At 40.1% G+C, this 18176-nt stretch overlaps 1 protein-coding gene across 1 annotated transcript in view; it reads right to left on the bottom strand.

Annotated features, from left to right (window-relative positions):
• Positions 1-11464, bottom strand: part of LOC307158799 (A disintegrin and metalloproteinase with thrombospondin motifs 12-like) — a 35849-nt gene extending 24385 nt beyond the window's left edge. Inside the window, exons 1-4 of the mRNA XM_079871726.1 lie at positions 11117-11464; positions 9728-10095; positions 1729-1909; positions 13-236 (exon numbers count right to left, since the gene is read on the bottom strand). Of these exons, the coding sequence (XP_079727852.1) occupies positions 13-236; positions 1729-1909; positions 9728-10095; positions 11117-11228 (885 nt within the window). The 5' untranslated portion in view covers positions 11229-11464. The remainder of the gene's footprint in view (positions 1-12; positions 237-1728; positions 1910-9727; positions 10096-11116) is intronic.
• Positions 11465-18176: the final 6712 nt, after the last annotated feature.

Here is an 18176-nt window from a genome sequence, read left to right as displayed (position 1 = left end):
TGAATCACTTACCATGTTCATGATGGTAAAGATGTAGGACTCAACGTTTCCACTTCCGTGGTACTCTACGAGTTTGGAGTCGCCGACCACCATGGTCTCCACCCAGCGCTCTTTGCTGATGGAGCGAGGGGAGATCCTCCGAGGTCGACTCCATTCTTCATCATGATCCCCATCCTGCTTTTCCTGCTCCCAGCGCTCTCTCTCCTGCTCCACCTGTTGGGAATACTTGGAACCATCTGCACAAACACAGACAAATCCTGCTCATGCAACACAGTTTACAATGATTAAAAAATGTAGGCCCGGTTTCAGAGACAAGGCTTAGATTAAGCCAGGATTAGGCCTTAGTTCAATTAGGACATTTAAAGGGATATTTCACCACTGGAAAGATGAATGTGTATTTAAACTGGGTCATTTATGTAGTAGAAATGTGAAATTATTTTAGAAGTTGGTGTCTTCTAGACTGAGAAAAGCCAGAAAATGTATTTTTGGCTGATGTGGATGAAAGACAACAACTCCCAGAATGCACTTGCTTCGCTTCTCTACGAGGACACTCCCAAGCCACGCCTACCGTTTGAATTGTGCCATGAATGTGAACATATGTTGTCTGTGAATTTTTTATATAATTTTTCATGTTACGAGTTTGACAGTATATGGTATGATTCTTCGGCTAGCAGTTGTGGAAAAGACATAACGAGAAAGACTACATGTCGCCTATGTGACGTCACCCCATAAAGTTGACTTACCCGTGGTTTTCGCCAACCTCAACGATTTTGTCCTCTCCCTGAAAGAAGGCGGTGAAGTGCACCAAAGACACAGCCATGTTTAGCGGGATCCGTGAGCTAGTGTCCGTGTGCGAGTGGTGGTGACGTTTCAAACGCGTCGAAAGCAGCGAAGAGTTGTAGTCCACAAAGTGCTCTCACACAAACTCTAACCGTATCAAACTTCTACCCGCTAAATTGTAGCATTCTTCACACGAAAAATTATATTAAAAATTCACAGACAACATATGTTCACATTCATGGCACAATTCAAATGGGACCAGAAAATAATTATTTTCTCCCATTCACTTGCATTGAAGATTTTTCAACCTAGAGGTCCAGTGGGGTTAGCGGAAGGGGCGGGACTTACCAGCTCTATCGGAAGAAATGATACAACTAGGCTACTAGTCGACTCGAAACTGAAAAGACGCTGTTTTATCGTGAGATCCCCCTATGGGCGGGTTGAAGACATGCGGGACGAGCTCCTCCTACTGGCTGTAGTCTCTCGCCTCTGGACAAAAAAGCCTCAGATGAGCTAAATGACGATTTTTGCCTCATCTGAGGTTTTTTCCAGACACACAATACAGAAATCTCTCGTCTCAGGGGGACATGAGGGAGGGAAGCAGTGTCATTCGAAAATACTACTGGGATTCTACTGATACAAAGCCTAATCGTTGAAGTATCCCTTTAAGTTGCTTTTATAAACGTGCCTTAGAAGAAAAAAAACATTACTGGTGTGCATCTTGAGACAAAACAATGGCAGTGACACATTTAAGATATGTCAGTGCAAGTTGCTTTCAGTTGAAACAGCTCAAGCATGCATTTTAGTCTGGGATTAGACTTCAGCCTTGTCTGTGAAACCGGGCAGTGCTTACTAGTTTCCCAAAGTATTATTTGGTGAAATATCCTTTTAACACCATATAAAGATTATGCATCTAACATAATGAAATATATTTCTTGTTTCTCTGACCTTTGACACCACAGGGACTATAGTGAACACTGTGTGCATCTGTGCTGCGTCGCCGCCTGAGAGCGCTCCAGGTTAAACTCCGGTAGATCACGTGTGGGTGTTGAGGATGAGTGACATTTGGGGCGAGGCCACGGACCGGCTCGATCAATAACGGCCCCTCCGGTAAATTTAACAGCCCTCTCTATAAGTAAAAAAAACAACACACTTAATCATAAATCATCACAGATGTCATTTATACTACTGTTAACATTTTTGGGGGAAGTCCTTTAAAAAATTTTAATTAATACTTTTATTCACCATGGATGCATTAAATTAATCAAAAGTGGCAGAAAAGATAAATATTTATATTTCGACTTTCAGAAAATTATGCAGTACAATGGTTTTCAACATTGATAATAATTAGAAATGTTTTAATCAACATATTAGAATGATTTCTAAAGGGTCGTGTGACTGATGCGGAAAATTCAGCTTTGCATCGCAGGAATAAATTACATTTGATATATTATATATTTTATATAATATATAAAAAAAATATTTTTAACAAGTATTTCACAATATTACTGTATTTTTGGTCAAATAAATGCAGCCTTCATGAGCATAAAAAGGCCAGTTCACACCAAGGGCTATAATGATAACGATAAAGATATAGTTCTAAAAATCGTTATAAATAAAAAAGAATAGAAGAATCCACATCGCAACTATAATGACAACGGCACAGAGAAATTATCTTGTTGGAATCACTTTCAGAACAATATTTCCAGCTGATGAATGATAAAAACATCGACAGCCAATCAGAATCCATCCTGCTTTAAAGAGCTTGATCATCAAGTGGCAGATCTCAAAACTGCAGCACGCTTAGAATAAACAGAACAATATCGTCCGCTAATATAGTCATTGTTATCTTTATAGTTATCGTTCTTGGTGTGAACGGGCTTTAAGAGGCGTCTTTCAAAAAATATTTACAAATTTTACCAAATATTTCGAGCCTCTTTAATTCTAAAGTTCAAAACTCGCCACCATGATGTAGGAGTAACATTGTATGTCACAGTTTATGATTGTCTTTATGAATTGGGGTCTGTGTACATTGCTCAAAAGCAAAAGAGCCAACCGTCCTGTATCTACTGTATGATTTAGGGGTCCCATGGGTTCGCACTTTGTCAGTGTAAATCTATGGTAATTTTTCACCTGTTTTAAAGGGTCGGTTGATTATGATTTCTAACTTTACTTAGAGTGTAATGTTGCTGCTTGTGCATAAACAACATCTGCAAAGTTGCAACGCTCAAAGTTCAAAGCAAAGGGAGTATTTTAATATTTTATTTTAAAGAAATTGCTTTTTAAGGACTACAACAAACGGCTGGTAGGGACACAAGCTTCCTCCCAGGTTAGTGACATCACTAACCCTAAAATTAACATAAACCCGGGAATGCGATTTATAGATTATCAAGACAGAATATGCTAATCAATGACTAGAAGATAACTACACATAAACTATCTAAAATCATCAACTAACCATTCAGAAATGTCCTGTTGCCTCTACATGTTGTCACTTCTTCTTGAGTCTCTCCATTATTGTCTGACTCCGGTTTGAACATAAACATTGAAATTTTCAGTGCATGTGTGTGTGAGGTAAAAGGACACAAGCTGTTGAAGCTCCGCCCCCTGTGCCGGGAGCAGCAGCTCATTTGCATTTAAAGGGCCAGATACAAAAGCGGTGCGTTTTTGCTCACCCTAAAACAGTGACAATTTTGACATGCTATATAAAAATATCTGTGGGGTATTTTGAGTTAAATCTTCACATACACACTCTGGGGACATCAAAGTCTTATTTTACATCTTGTGAAAAGGGCATTATACCACCCCTTTAACATCCACCAGTTGAAAATGGCACACCCAACAAATTTACAGCCCAACTCTCCACAACAAGCCACTCAGTTTGATGTGTCATTCATGTCTGTAGCCCAAACAGTTAACGGTTAAAATTTAGGGATTAGGGAAGGGTTTAAAGTAGTTTGTCCTGTAATGACACTTCAGATGTCAGGTCACATTATTTAGATCTATTGGAATTCCGATGAACGCAGGGAAGGTATTTTCCCTGTCACACTCCCTCTGTTTGTTCATTTTCCCTGCAAGTTCTTGCCAGTCCTGACATTTTCTCCACACTGCGGGGGCTTTAGTAGGATTATTACCCACCTGGTGTGCCAGAACGTGTCACGTGCACATGCTAAAACACAGCACGAACACATTATAACCGTTAAATGCCACACATCCGTGCAGTTTGACATGCAAGTGTTAAATTGAATTCAATCCTATTTGCACCTTTAAGATACACTATATATATGCAATACCTTTCAACAAGATTTTTAATGTTTTAATGCTCACCAAGGTTGCAGTTAATTGATCAAAAATAGTCAAAACTGTAAAATATTGTAAATTATAATAACTGTTTTCTTGTTGAATATATTTTCAAATGTAATTTATTCCTGTGATATCAAATGAATTTTCAGCATCATTACTCCAGTCTTCAGTGTCACATGATTCTTCAGAAATAATTCTAATATGATGATTTGCAGATCAAGAAACAATTGTATTATTATCAATGTTGAAAACAGCTGTGCTGCTTAATATTTTGGTGAAAACTGTGATAATTTTTTTCAAAATGCTTTGAAATTTTCTGCATTTATTTGAAATTTTATTGAATTTGTGTATGTTATAAAAGTCTTTACTGTCTTTACTTGTATCAATTGAATTCAATCCTAAGCACCATTGCTATTGCTTATACTTAAGGTTAGAGTTTTGAACAAACTCATAACCCCAACTGTTAAACGCACATTTTAAGGGTCAGATCAGGTTGCATGTTAACTTTTTAGATTGTTCTTAAAGTGTGATTGTCTGTATGTCTTGGACTCTGAACACTTCAACCTGCGAGATTTAATTTGGCAAACAACACATCTCTGAAACGTGCCATTTTTCTCTTATCGCCATTCATTCTTGGAGCTGCAGTGAAATCCCAGCTTCACCGCCCAGCTGAATGAATCAGTCCCACAGGCCAAAAACAGGTGTGTATGCATGTGTGTGTGTGTTCAGTGCAAACTAAATAAACTGTGACCAGAAAAACATTCCAAATGTTTTGAAACTGGGTTGCTTGTAATGCAAAACAGATACTAGGATTTGTGGAAAGACCATGAATTCTCCAGGGGGCTGGAGACACACTCATATTGATCATCCACAGAGTCTAGACAATACTAACCCCTGCAACACACACAACTGTGTTGTACAGGTATGGCGTGAGAAGCACTCTTACACATCTCCTCAAATGAAAGAAAAATCCCAACTGAGATCTGTTTAGTGTCTCAATTGCTTCCCTTAGACAATATAAAAATATAGATTTGTTTACGTCTCTGATTTTTCTCCTGAGAAAAGAACCCAGTAATCTCACGTTTCTCCTCAAGAGTTTCAGAAGAGATCTCAAACTGTGCTCAGATCTGACAAGATACCAAAGTTTGCCATAAAAAAACAGACATCTCCATATGAACTCAAACATTTCTCACTGAATACTTCCAAAACCAAATAATCTGAGCTGCCATACTCTTACTATATGTCAAAAAGTGTCTTATTTGTGTTCTATTTTCTATAATTCTATTATTTTTCTCTCTCTCTTAATATCTGGGACACAGTTAAAACATTATTTATCTAGAAAGTTGATAGTTGAAAACACACCTATTCAGACAAGCTTTTAACACGTAGCTTCCGATTTGACTGTTATTTTTATGTACATTTATGTTTTTATATATTGTTGTCTATTGATGTTTTTACTGGAAAGCGCCTTGTGCACCTTCTGGCTGTTGTTAGGCGCTCTACAAATAAAATTTGATTGATTTGATTGAGAAAGTGAAACGGCAGAGCAATAAAAGTTTCTTCTGGATCCTATAGCCAAAACAAATAATTCATTTAAATCTTCATGCTACTTCATGCTTCATGCCATGTTTTTGGGCATTTACCATGGTAATACTATGATTATCATATGATGATAGAGTATAATTGATACAGTAAATTATCATACGATGACACAATATTCTTTGAAGTATCTATGGTATATGAATATGGAAATCATTCTGTACCAATATATTTAAAGTACTGTGATACCGAACAGTACACAGAATATAATACATTAATAATTAATAACGTATTATAATTATAAATGTTATATATATATTAGGACTGTGAAACGATGAAACGATTAAATCGCATCCAAAATAAAAGTTTGTTTACATAATATGTGTGTGTACTGTGTATAATTAGTTTGTATATACACACACATGCATGCATATATTTAAGAAATATTTGCATGTATATACTGTACATATATAATTTATATTATATAATATAGAAATATAAATATTTTTTATATAAACACATTTTTCTTAAATATATACTGTACATGCATGTGTGCGTATTTATATACAAAATAATTATACACAGTACACACACATATATTATGTAAACACAAACTTTTATTTTGGATGCGATTAATCACGATTAATCGTTTCACAGCCCTAATATATATATATATATATATATATATATATATATTATACATATATACACAGTATATGCACCACATATGCAACACAAAATACAATACAATCGCCATATTCTACCAAAGTACTTTACATGAGCACATAAGACATTTCACTCCATCTCTGTTTTTTGTCCTCTCTTTCTCTCTCCTCATCTGCTCCTCACAGCAGAAACGTGAGCTTTGGTGTCAGGGGGCATTGTGAAAACAAAACCTGAACTGCTAAATACAGAAGCCATGTGTGTGTTGCTCGGCTTCCAGAGTTCCTGCAGGTTTTGGTTCTTCTAACAGGATATAGGCTTATGTAAAGGACTATAAACTATAGTATAGTCCTTCAAAACCAGCCGTACATCCTCTGGAGGGCAGGAAGAATGTATGGATCTAATGACTAATGCAGAGCGGGTCAGTGACGGGTAGATTTGTTCATCTGTCACTGCTCTGGTTTGAAATAAAAGTTGAACAAAAATGAAGTCAACAGAATTCAGTGCTAATGAGTTTTTTGCAAGGACCATAAACCAGTAAACAGTCTTAAAGTTCAGTTTATCGTGCAAATAAAAAATACAAAATTACTTCCCATACTTTTTCCCATCCTAGATTTATGTGCGAGACAACTTTAAGTATAACACTATGGCTCTGTACGGCTTTCAAGATACACTACCGTTTGGGATCAGTATTAAATAGGACAAATTAAATAGTAAAGACATTTTTGATGTTACAAAATATTTCTATTTTAAATAAACGCTGTTCTTTAGAACTTTATGCTCATTAAAGTATAATGAAAAAAATGTAATTCTGGTTTTCACAAAAATATTAAGCAGCACTACATGTTTTCAACATTGATAATAATTGATAATAAAGTTTCTTGAGCAGCAAATCATCATATTAGAATGATTTCTGAAGAATCATGTGACACTGAAGACTGGAGTAATGATGCTGAAAATTCAGCTTTGAATCACAGGAATAAATTACATTTGAAAATATATGAACAAAATTTGACATTTTTAAATTGATTAAACTTTTAAACACTAGTGTATTGTTTGAGTGGTTCAAAATGTCAACTTCTGGCTGAACCAATGGCGTGAGTTTCTCCTTGTATGGAAAAAAGAAAAATTCAAATTACAGAATGATGACAGAATTTTTATTTTTGGTTAAACTGTTCCTTCACAAACTACAGAAAACTTTCCACAAGCCCTGCAAGGTTGAACGTGAAGTTTCTGGCCTCTGCTCCACCACCAAATGCATTGCACAAAACATTAGCACATTGTTTTTTTGTGTGCCTGGCTGTAGTGCATAAACGCTCTGTACTGATCATTTGCACCTCATTATATTTTAGTTTGGTCATAAGGAATCCTGACTTTGTCTGCTTTAAAGCGTCGTCTCAATAACCTGTACAGCATTTTTATAGAGGTCTATCTGTCTGTTATTTATTTTCTGCTTAAACACCTGAGTCTCTGAGGAGTGAATACATACAAGCGAATGGAATGCGAGTGTAATGGCACCCGAGACTGAGAGAGAATGTTTTTAGGGGAAGATAACATGAGAACGGAATGAAGCGCTGTTGATTGACCTTACAGGAGGAGCATGCATGCTCAGGCAGTGACTGACAGACAGAGACAGCATTTACTACATGTAATGCATGCATTCTTCTGCAAATTATGCATGCACCTAATAAATCGAAGCCCATTTTCAAGTCCAGAACTCTTTGCTGTGCTTTCACCAACAATCGATTCCCTCTGCCTCTCCTCTTTTCCCTGTTTGCAACTTCTTGTTCAATTGCCAAGTCAGAATGAGTCATGTTATGTGCTGACACACTGACCTGGTTACAGTTCTTCTCAAGTTCCCCGCTTTTTATGAGCGTTCACTTCGAATAACAGACTACTATTGGATCTTATTACATGGGTCTCTGGAACAGCTAATTCTGATTGGTCAATTGTGGCATTCTGCAGTGAAATTTAGTTGTCAGACACAATCTCATTCTTAGATTTAAAATCATTTAAACACAGATCAACAGTTCATGTCCATTTGTGTATCTATTTGGTAAGTAGTCATGTAGCCTAATAGTGGGATGATTTACAGTCATTATTGGAATATATAAACTCTTTCATATCTACTCTGCTGAACACACAGTCGGCCCATTGTAGAGTCACTCTGAGGGCTAAACACTGACTTCTTTTTGCAAACAAAACAGGGGCCAAAGAGTTAAGAGTCTACCAGGCCAGTCGATGTCGCTCCAGACAGGCATTTGTTCTGTCTGGGACCACCAGGTTTACGGGAGCTCTTCACTAGTTGTTTGGTAATTGTTAACTAAAACTAAAACTTGATTTCGTTCATTTAAATAAATATACTAAGTAAATATAAGGTGAAACGCTTAAACTTAAAAAAAAAAAAAAACTAAAATGAAAATTAGAAATTTTATATGTTTAAGTTGAAGTTTATTTTATAACTATTTTTTACTATTTTATAAAGATATAATAGTATAGTGCCCGGTTTCACAGACAAGGCTTAGATTAAGCCAGTATTAGGCCTTAGTTCAGTAGGACATTTAAATAGCTTTTATAAACATGCCTTAGACATGCCTTAGAAAAACATTACTGGTGTACATCTTGAGACAAAACATTGTCATCATTGACATCAATGATATGCATCATTGAGACATGCATTTTAGTCTGGACTAGACTTAGGCCTTGTCTGTGAAACCAGGGGCTTAAATAATACTTATATAACATTGTTTACTAGTGGACTCTGAAAGAAACAGTCAGATTAATTTCAAATACATGAAACTGCATTAGCAAGCCATTATACTTCCATAATGTGGCAGATTTCAGAGATAACTTAAATAAAAATGTAAGGCTGGATAAGAACATGGTAAAAATTATTTTCCAAAATTTGTAAAACTTTACTGCAGAGTTGAATTCTGTTGGCATCATCGAATCATTACTTTCCTGTTTATCACTGTAAAGCTGCTTTGACACAATCTATCGTATAAAGCGCTATATACTGTAAATAAAGGAGACTTCACTTGAGTTGTTCAGAGAAAAAATGGCTTTCTTTAAAATGTGCATTGATCAATTGTTCAGAATTAGATCAGGGATATCCGTAAAGAAAGTAATAAGGTCAATTGAAATTTTATGTTGACTCAGCTGATGACAATATCAGCACTACTGCAAGTATGTGAATTTACACCAGTGGCCATTTGCATCAACTTAGCCTGTTAAGACTGTGTCTTAAGAAACAATTTGACCAATTAGAAATTAGTCAAGAGGTACTGACTTATTAACTGACTTTAATAAGTTAGGACCAGTCTTGAGAAAAAAAGTTTTTAATTACTTTTAAGACTAGTCTAAGCAGTTTATGCAACTGGCCTAGAAATGAACTGCATGATAAACATTAAACAATTGACAGATTAAGTCAGATATTTCTCACCAGTCCCTCACAGGTGCTGATAGCGGCGGTCCGGATAACACTTGGCATGTTATCAACCGTTACTGTGCCAAGAAGGTGACAGGCACCATTCCCAGATGTTCGTGGCCACTTTTCCATTAAACTCCCGTTGTGTCTCTCCAACACATATTCATTAGAGAGTAGGTTGTCATTAGTGGTTAGATTAAGAGTGTACTCCCGACCTTTGTAATTGAGTTTGTAATACACCCGCCTCTCCGCTGAATTCAGGTCCCTCTTATGTCGCATGTTAGTGAAGTGATGTGATAAAGCATATGAGATGAATTTTCCATTCCTGTCCACTTTTTCAGGGTGATCCACATAAAATTCAGAGTGTTGCTTGATGAAGAGGTCTACGAATGAATGAAAACAAGAAATACTTTCAATTTTTCTGTTCAAGTACATATTACAGCAGATAATCATTTCTGGAGCTACCAGAGGATAAGGGCACAACTCACAAAAAAGCGTTATTTCAGTCATATTTCACCATAAAATTAAATGGGGAAAAAAAGAGAGAATGAATAAATAAATAATTTACATTTAGCAAAAAGACTAGGACCTTTAGGACCATTAAATCTTTTTGCATCTTTATGACATTTTATTAAATATTTGTATTCAGTTATAATATTATTTAATTCATTAGGCTATACATAGCATCAATATATACACACACATATATATACTATATATACTGTATATATATATATGTGTGTATGTATATACAGTATGCATTCTTTAAAAAAAACTAAAAACAAATGACAAAAAGTGTCATGAAAAGTGAATGTGGAAAGTGTGAAAAATACAAAATGTGTGCATTTTAATACTCCTAAAATCCTTTAATATCAGAATACTTGAAATAAAAAATGTTCTTCTGATAGGGTGAAATATAACCTATAGGCATTGATTTATTCAAGCCATTTTAACCATTCAGAGAGTGACTTTATCCAAACCACAATGAATGATTACCTTTGATCCTTACTCATAATTCTACATCACTGTCCTCTTTATGTCAGACATCATAAAACAGTCAAAATGACTGATGAAAGAGCTGATGTAACAAGTACCTTTTACTGCAATGAACAGATGTACATAGCCTAGCTAAACAAGATTGAGAAAGAATGTTATATTGAAGTTAAAAAAAATCCTTTGTAACTGAATCATTCATACATAAAAGGGTTAAATGTGCTTTTATAGAATGAGATTGTGTAAAGTTCAGGACTCCATAAACAGAAACATGGACTGACCACTCGCCTCAGTGAAACACTTGACATATCATAAGACTTATCAGCTGCTTCTGTAAATAAAACATCCTAAAATATGTAGTAAAATATGCTTGAACACAACTGTATAATTCTTATGCATTAAAACACAAACCTTGTTCTGTGTCTGGAAAGAGGTAGTCCGGATCAGAGCTCTTGACGTGGCTCACAGCCAGAAAGAAAACACAATTAAACCGCAAAATCGCGACGCTGACCCGACTTGGCATGTTTCTGCAACGCAAAATGAAAAGGGTAAATAAACGCTCTGCGGCATTGAAGCCGAAGAACTAGTTAAAGTCAGTCCTGAGGGGAGTTTCTGGTGAAAGCAGGAGACCTCTGGGGTCAGCGACACGGAGAAGGAAAAGTGAGCAGAGAATGAAGGAATATGATGTGGAGTGGGAGGAGAGATTCCAGTGACTGACTTTCCTCCTGTTTCCACGCGCAGGAGGAGAGAAGAGAGGAGAGGAGATCGCCACAGGACAATAAAAACAAGGGAGTACCTAGTACACGCTCAAATGACACTTTTTATTTGTCAAAAATAGACTGTAATAGATGCTTATCCATAAGGAAATCTTGGTTCAACCCAGAATTGTGTACGTGTCTTAAGTAAGGGATAATGTACGGTCAGCTGGTCATTATTCCTCAGTGGTTTATTTTGCGATAATGACAAGCTGACTGTTCATAATCCCGCTTACTCCACGAGCTACTCACCAAATTCGTTGATATAAATAAAGATTTGATTTTATGTTTTTTTTTTCATAATTGTATAAGTATAGTGTCTTAAAGCTATCTATGTAAACAATGCGGACATGTTTAACCGCTGCGCTCGCCCACAGATTAATTCAGATTAAAGGCCCACTGAAACAGAAAGAAAGGGCGGGACGTATCGAACAGCTCCTCCCCTTTTTTTAAATAGCCAATAGCATATTTCGTTTATAGCAGAGCCGTTGAGCTGGATAAAGCTGCAGTTTTCTAATTTCTAAACGTTTCTTCTCCTCCTAATCTCCTCCATATCGCTATAAAATATAGCATTCTGTGTAGAATTCAAATGAGTCCAATTATATGTTTTGTAGTCTGCTCCGACGCGTGCATGTGATCCGCTCTATGCTTGTTACGATGGGACAGAGGCAAGAGGCGTGCGGATCCATGTGCAAAGCTTTTAATCAGCGAGATGCGTTCAAAACAGGCAGAGAGTAGTACAAAACCAGGCAGATGATCAGGACAGGCAGCAAACACTCAGAGGCGAAGGACAAAGCAGAGGTATCAGAGGCAGGCAGCAGACAGGGAGATATCCAAAACAGACAGGTCACAAAACGGACGGGCAGGCAGACACAGAAATGAACACTCAGTAAAGTTCACAATAGTTAACCAATACTCAGCAACCAGTGAGCTCATGTATCAGTAATTTATAGTCCCTGATATTGACTACAGGTGTGGAAATAATCAATGAAGCAATGAAGTATGGGAAATGTAGTCCAAAGTAACCTGTAACTGTGTGTGCAGTGAAAAAGTCTTAATCGTGAACAGGTGACCTCTAGTGGTGATAGGATGGAAACAGCAGGCATAGAATGTGTCACAGAGCCCCCCTCCTAGGAGCGGCTTCCAGACGCTCCTAAAACAATATAATCCAGGTGGGAGGTGGAGCGGAGGCGGATCCGGGGGTGGGGGGGGGGGGCCAAGGCGGAGCAGGCTGGGGAGGCGACCAGGGCGGAGCAGGCTGGGGAGGCGACCAGGGCGGAGCAGGCTGGGGAGGCGACCAGGGCGGAGCAGGCTGGGGAGGCGACCAGGGCGGAGCAGGCTGGGGAGGCGACCAGGGCGGAGCAGGCTGGGGAGGCGACCAGGGCGGAGGCGACCAGGGCGGAGCAGGCTGCAGAGGCGACCCCTCGGGCAGAGCAGGCGGCTTGGGCGGTACTTTGGTCCACCAGAGCTCGTCAGCAGACCACCACGGAGGCCCAGATGGATCAGGAACCCATGGCAAAGACTGAAACCTAAGAAAAACTGGGAAATAAAACATAGACAGTGTATTCACAGCCCGTCGGGTCGAGGCCGGAAATACAACGGGTTCAATCAGAATCTCTGTGGAACTGTCTGAATCAGCATAAAGCTCAAAATCAGGTTCATGAATGGAAACTAGGCAAATAGGCAGTTCAGAAAATTCAGGGATAGACACGGAATAGTCAGGTAATTCATTTGTGGCCACTTTAGTCATGACAAGGCTACTAGAGCCGTCAGGAAATTCTTCCATAGTGTCTTGGGTCATGACAGGGCTAACAGGGCAAAGACAAAGTTCCTTTATGATCTCTGTGGTCGGATCAGGACTGAGCGAGAGTTCACAAATAGTCTCCTCGGTCGGTTTAGAACAGGGCGAGAGTTCATTGACAGGAAGATGATCACATGAATATTCAGGACTGGCTTCTACAATTGGGTCAGAACAGGGCCAAAGTCCATAATTGTCCTTTCTGGCTAGTTCAGGACGGTACCATAATTCATTGTTGGTCTGCTTGGCTGGTTCTGAACAAGATGGTAGTTGAAAGATTGCCTCCGTAGCCAGGTCAACACAGGAGGAAAGTTCATTAACGGCCTCTGAGACAATTTCAGGGCAGGAAAACAAGGGTTCAGAGATGATCTTCATGGCTGGTTTAGGACAAGGCAAGAGTTCATAATCGGCCTCCCTGGCCAATTCAAAACTGGACCAAAGTTCATCCCTAAACGTAATCACCGCGCCAGGAGCTGAAATGAGTGCCACCACCTCTGGATATTCAGCGGTGGTGTACGTGGCCCAGACACACCATAAAGCGAGCCCCATTACGGGTAGAACGGCCGACGGGATAACCTCGGGAGTAGAAGGGCTAGAATGAGTTGGTTTGGGAATCCCAGCTGTGCGTACTGACACCAGTGGTGGATCCTCCACGCTGGATGCAAACTTCGGACGATGGATAAATGTTTCCCTCCCCAAAATGTTCTTGGGGAAATAGGTGAAGACTGACTCAGGGTTGAAGGCAGTCAGCGGCAAAGATGGGTCCGGACTGGATAAGACCAGCGGCGAAGGCAGCTCAGGGCTGGACAGAACCAGCGGCGAAGAGGGCTCTGAGCTGGGCAGGACCAGCGGCGAAGAGAGCTCTGAGCTGGGCAGGACCAGTGGCGAAGAGGGCTCTGAGCTGGGCAGGACCAGCGGCGAAGAGGGCTCTGAGCTGGGCAGGACCAGCGGCGAAGAGGGCTCTGAGCTGGGCAGGACCAGCGGCGAAGAGGGCTCTGAGCTGGGCAGGACCAGCGGCGAAGAGGGCTCTGAGCTGGGCAGGACCAGCGGTGAAGGAGGCTCTGTGAACTCTGGCTCGAGGGAAACGACACTCACAGACTCTGGCTCAACTGGGCAGACGACTGGCTCTGTAAGATCTGTTGAGATGTAACAGGGCTCTGGTGCGGCTGCCATTATAGGCACGGAAGTACCAGTGCATTCCTCTGCGACCCCCACAGTGAAAGACGAGCCAGTTAACAATAGAGCATAATCCAAAAAATGACAGAGCGATGTTCGAGGACCCTCATGGATTAATCGAGATCTTAAGGGTTGATTTATGCCGTCACAAAAAAAGTCAATGAGAACACAATCAGGCAGATCAGAAAAATATGCTAAATCCAAAAACTCCTGAATATATTCCTCTAACAGTCTCATGCCCTGTTTTAGAGCTAGTAATTGTTTTGCAAGGTTCAAACCTGACCAGTGTTCTTCAGAAAAGCCGCTGGATCCTTGTTTGGCTGAGTATTCTGTTACGATGGGACAGAGGCAAGAGGCGTGCGGATCCATGTGCAAAGCTTTTAATCAGCGAGATGCGTTCAAAACAGGCAGAGAGTAGTACAAAACCAGGCAGATGATCAGGACAGGCAGCAAACACTCAGAGGCGAAGGACAAAGCAGAGGTATCAGAGGCAGGCAGCAGACAGGGAGATATCCAAAACAGACAGGTCACAAAACGGACGGGCAGGCAGACACAGAAATGAACACTCAGTAAAGTTCACAATAGTTAACCAATACTCAGCAACCAGTGAGCTCATGTATCAGTAATTTATAGTCCCTGATATTGACTACAGGTGTGGAAATAATCAATGAAGCAATGAAGTATGGGAAATGTAGTCCAAAGTAACCTGTAACTGTGTGTGCAGTGAAAAAGTCTTAATCGTGAACAGGTGACCTCTAGTGGTGATAGGATGGAAACAGCAGGCATAGAATGTGTCACAATGCTATCGCTGCAACGGTAGCCTGTTTCACACATAGACAGTAAAAGAAATGGACACAGCGACCCCATTGGATTCAACGGAGAAAAGTGAAGTCAATTAGAAGCTCTCACTTCCTGATGGCTGAGCGTACTGTGCAGACTCAAACTGAGCTTGACGACGTAGATGTGACGTGAGCAACCTGTCTGTCTTCTAGTAGCTGTGCCGAGAGAAATCTGAATCATTCCCTTCCGAAACTTGCAGAGACGGAGAGTGTGAGTAGGAGGTGTCCCATGAGCTAGGAGCAGGAGAAACTTTTGCTATGTATTCTGATTAATTATTTTGTCATTTTGCCTCCACGTCCCCCCGATTGCGTGCAAGCTTCTCCTCCTGTCTATACGGTAATTTCTCTACTGTGTGACAGAGAGTCGCGTGGTTATGACGCAATCGTTAGCCTATTTTTACAAAAACTGCTTCTATGGGGCCATAACGTAAGATACAAGGTAATGGAGCCTTTTATACATTTTCGTGTTTCTTTAGAAATAAATAATGGACAAATGGAGTCTTTAAACGCCTCAGATGTAAAGTTATTCGCTGTCAAAAATTACCGTAAAATTGCCAGAACGACTTACCGGTAAAATCAAAAATGTGCTGTTCACACAAGCAACAGTGTTCTGGCTTTTTACCGGTAACAGATCATTAACACATCAGTTCCAAAATACCGGTAATCTCTGTGATGATGTCATTAACCGGAAGTGACCTCTAAAGTTGTTGAGAAATCTCTTCATCCACCCGGACGAGGAGAAGCGCTTTAGTTTCGGTATAACTCCAATTTGGAGACATTTGTAAACAGTGCTGAGTAAATGCATCATCTGCGTCATAATTTTATGAATGGCCTCTGGGCCAAGAGTCTTTGCTCTTTCAACGGATTCTGATTGGCCCAAATCACTTCTTACGTCAGCGCGTTCTGACCTCGTACGTGCAAAATACCGGTAATCTTCATTCTGCGTTGACACAGCGCATTTACCAGTAATTTACTGGTATTTTACATTGATCCATCCATACAGTAATACAGTAATCTCAGCACTAAAGAGGTAAGCAGAGTGTAGGCTTAAAGGGAGGGCTGGTAGGGAGAATTATATAAGAATATTGAGACTGTGAAATAATAAGATAAATAAAATTACCATTCCACCTCCATTTTCATTTAGCATCCATTTCGCAGGTTCGTCAATTGGCCTTCCAACTGGCTGTCTACTACAAGTGCTCCTACCCTGAAACCTGGAATGAGTGCTCCCTGGCTGGCTGGGATTGGTTTATGGGGTTCATGAAAAGACTGCCCAGTCTGTCTATACGGTGCCCTCAAGCTACCAGTCTCACACGGAACACAAGCTTCAACCGTCACAATGTATCCTTGTTTTATGACAATCTTGCAAATGTGCTTGACAAAAACAAATTTGAAGGGAAGGACATCTGGAATATGGATGAGACCGGGGTCACAACTGTCTAAGAACCAGAAAATGTTGTTGCCGGGCGCGGCGTCAGACAGGTGGGGGCAGTAACCTCCGGAGAGAGAGGAACACTGGTAACAGTTGCATGTGCAGGCAATGCATTAGGGAACATGATTCCACCCATGTTCATATTCCCGCGGGTTAACTTCAAGGACCATTTCATCCACGATGGACCGCCTGGATGCATTGGAGCCGCCAATAAATCAGGGTGGATGATGGAGGACCATTTCCTTCAGTTCCTTAAAAATTTCCACCACCACACGAGGGCCTCATTGGATGCCAAAGTCCTCTTGATCCTTGATAATCATTCCTCCCATCTTTCTGTAAGAGGAATAGATTTCTGCAGAGAAAATGGCATTGTCATGCTATCGTTTCCACCCCATTGCTCCCACAAATTACAGCCACTGGATCGTACCGTTTATGGCCCCCTAAAACGTCATGTCAACATATTTTGCGATACCTGGATGAGAAGTCACCCAGGCCTGACGATGTCCATCTACGACATTCCTGGAATTGTTAGGTTGGCCCTCCCATTGGCTGGAACACCAGGCAATGTGCAGAATGGCTTTAGCAGCACTGGAATTTGGCCTTATAACCGTGATAAATTCAAAGACGGTGACTTTGCACCATCTTTGGTGACAGACCGGCCGCCACCAGAGCAAGCTGGGACATCTGCTCCTTTGGAAGTTTCTCCAGTGCACGCTGGGACTCCTGCTTCTTCTGCAGTTCCTCCAGTGCAAGCTGGGAGTTCTGCTTCTTCTGCAGTTCCTCCAGTGCATGCTGGGACTTCTGCTTCTACTACAGTTCCTCCAGTGCAAGCTGAGTTCTCACCTGAGACTGTTAGACCTCACCCCAGAACAGGAGCACGGAAGATAACGAAAGCAAATGGTAGGAAAAAATGCAAATCGGCCATCTTGACAGACACCCCCGAAAAGGAGGCTTTGGAGACGGAGAAAGCAAAAGTTAAGAGAAAACGGACAAAAAACACACTGGAAACAAGCCAACAAACCAAAACCGATAAGAAAAGGCATACAGAGAAGGACAGTGACTCTGAGAAAGAAGATTTTTCCATTGTCTGTTTGGAGAGCTACAGTAAGACCGAGCGAGGTGTGGCTTCAATGTTGGCAGTACAAGGCATGGGCTCATGAAGCCTGCACTGATGGTGGTTCTGTTCCATTTACGTTTGCCACAATTGTGAGTCAGATGGGGAATTGTGAATACTTGATGCTATGAAATAATCAGTTTGTGTTCTTTTGGTGGTGTTATGAAATTGTTAGGGCCTACATAAATCAGTTTGTGGGATTGACAAAGGTGTTACATGGTTGTGTACTTGTTTTTTACTTTAATAAGTTAACTCAGTGAACTCTGGTCTCAAAAAACTAAAAAAAAGATTTGAAAAATGATGCCGAAGTATGACTTTTATTACATCTAAATGACTGTTGCAACAGTTGCAACATTT

The sequence above is a fragment of the Squalius cephalus genome, assembly GCF_949319135.1.
Source record: "Squalius cephalus genome assembly, chromosome: 5".
NCBI classification, from domain to species: Eukaryota; Metazoa; Chordata; class Actinopteri; order Cypriniformes; family Leuciscidae; genus Squalius; species Squalius cephalus.
This window is presented reverse-complemented; position numbering and strand designations above follow the sequence as displayed.